We start from the raw sequence: 2,012 nt of genomic DNA, 5'->3' as shown, positions 1-2,012 counted from the left end.
ATTTTTAATGTTTTTATGGGCGCGTTCGTAACCACAAAAACGTCGTAAGTCATGACCGTCGTAACCGAGGACTCTGTATATAATATATATATATATATATATATATATATATATATATATATATATATATATATATATATATATATATATATATATATATGTATTTATTTATTTATTTATTTATTTATTTATTTATTTATTTTATTTTATTTTTATTTTTTATTTTTTTTAAATTGGAATATATGAAAATCCTCTTAAGCTGTTGAATGGTGCTTCCTTGATGAAAAAATAAAGATGCCGTCATTGTATGAATACATTAGTGTACATCTTGTATATGGTTATCCTTGTGTATATGTCAGTTAGGTTAGCCTTTGTACAACAGGTTTGGTTAGTCTTGATGTGGCAATTTTGAATACCGTACATGTAGCATTTTCTGTTGTATCACCACCATCTCTACTTTGGAATTCGATTCGCTTGGTGGAAACGCATCCTCAGGCTATACCTTTCCTCATAATACTGAGTTTAAAGAACGAAAATATTGTCATTAGTCAAGCTGCTTTCCTGTAAATGCGAACCTTAAAGTCGTAAACACTGAGACATAATACACGCACCTTGCGCTTGATGTAATTGCTATATATATATATATATATATATATATATATATATATATATATATATATATATATATATATATATATTTACGAGTATATATATATATATATATATATATATATATATATATATATATATATATATATATATATATATATATATATATATATATATATATGAAAAAATATGCGTTTGTTTTCTTAAAAAATCTAAAATAGATTATTTTTTCATTTCATAAAAAGAATGTAAAAAAATACTATTAGCTCAAAATTCAGAAGTATATTTTACTTTTTTACTCATTTACAATTTCATACTGAGGCTTGAGAGTTCGTCTAAGCACATCAAGATCACGAACAAGACCAAGATTTAAGAATTCTTAATAGATAAGCACAAGTCTAAGACGAACTTTAAGAATCTTTGTTAGTACAATCCCAGATGTTAGAATTGTCGGTTAGATCCATATACATAAGATATTTTTCCAGATAGAGTTTGGAACTCCAATGATCAGAACTATGTGTATGAGCAGTGTCTGAAGCTTTCTCATTTCATACATCACATGCTTTTCCTTAATGACAGTAATCAGTGAAATAACGGAAAAATATCTCAGAGAACTCAGAATTTGAACTCCCTCTCTCTCTCTCTCTCTCTCTCGACCACTCCTTTCACCATCTGGCCCCATATATACACTCTTGCATGTTACTCAATTCCATTTTTTTTTTTTTTTTCAGGATTCCGCAATGTTTTCAAGGCGATCGAGGAAATGAAAATGACACTCAGATTGCCTCTACGTATCTACTGGGGAGTAACTTGGCTCTGCATCACTCCTGTTTCTCTCATCGTTTGTATCAAACATATTCTTGAAAAGATTATAACATATGTATAGACACGTGTGTGTGTGTGTGTGTGTGTGTGTGTGTGTGTGTGTGTGTGTGTAAATAAATGATAATAATGATACTAATAATAACAATAATGATAGATAATAATAATGATAATAATAATAATAATAATAATAATAATAATAATAATAATAATAATAATAATAATAATAATAATAATGATAATAATAATAATAATAATAATAATAATAATAATAATTATAATAATAATAACAATAATAATAATAATAATAATAATAATAATAATAATAATAATAATAATAATAACTGATAAATATAACAAAAACAACAGCAACAATAAGCTGTTTATTATAATTGCAGTAAAGTATACATATTGCAAACATACACATGTGAAGGAAGGAGGCTGAAGACTAAAAAACTGTGAATCGTTCGCACCACTGAAGCGTTATCAGTCCGTGCGTGGCGCCTTTAAGGGCATTCATTATATTATTTGTGTGTTCTGTGGTACTCACTACACGAGGCACGACATGGGGGAGAAGGTGG

At 27.3% G+C, this 2,012-nt stretch overlaps 1 protein-coding gene across 1 annotated transcript in view; it reads left to right on the top strand.

Annotated features, from left to right (window-relative positions):
* Nucleotides 1-2,012, top strand: part of LOC123515576 (sodium- and chloride-dependent glycine transporter 2-like) — a 115,263-nt gene that overhangs the window by 110,750 nt on the left and 2,501 nt on the right. Inside the window, exon 12 of the mRNA XM_045274318.1 lies at nt 1,336-1,450. Coding sequence (XP_045130253.1) covers nt 1,336-1,450 — 115 coding nt within the window. The remainder of the gene's footprint in view (nt 1-1,335; nt 1,451-2,012) is intronic.

Source organism: Portunus trituberculatus, chromosome 39 (genome assembly GCF_017591435.1).
Source record: "Portunus trituberculatus isolate SZX2019 chromosome 39, ASM1759143v1, whole genome shotgun sequence".
In the NCBI taxonomy this organism is placed as follows: domain Eukaryota; kingdom Metazoa; phylum Arthropoda; class Malacostraca; order Decapoda; family Portunidae; genus Portunus; species Portunus trituberculatus.
This window is presented reverse-complemented; position numbering and strand designations above follow the sequence as displayed.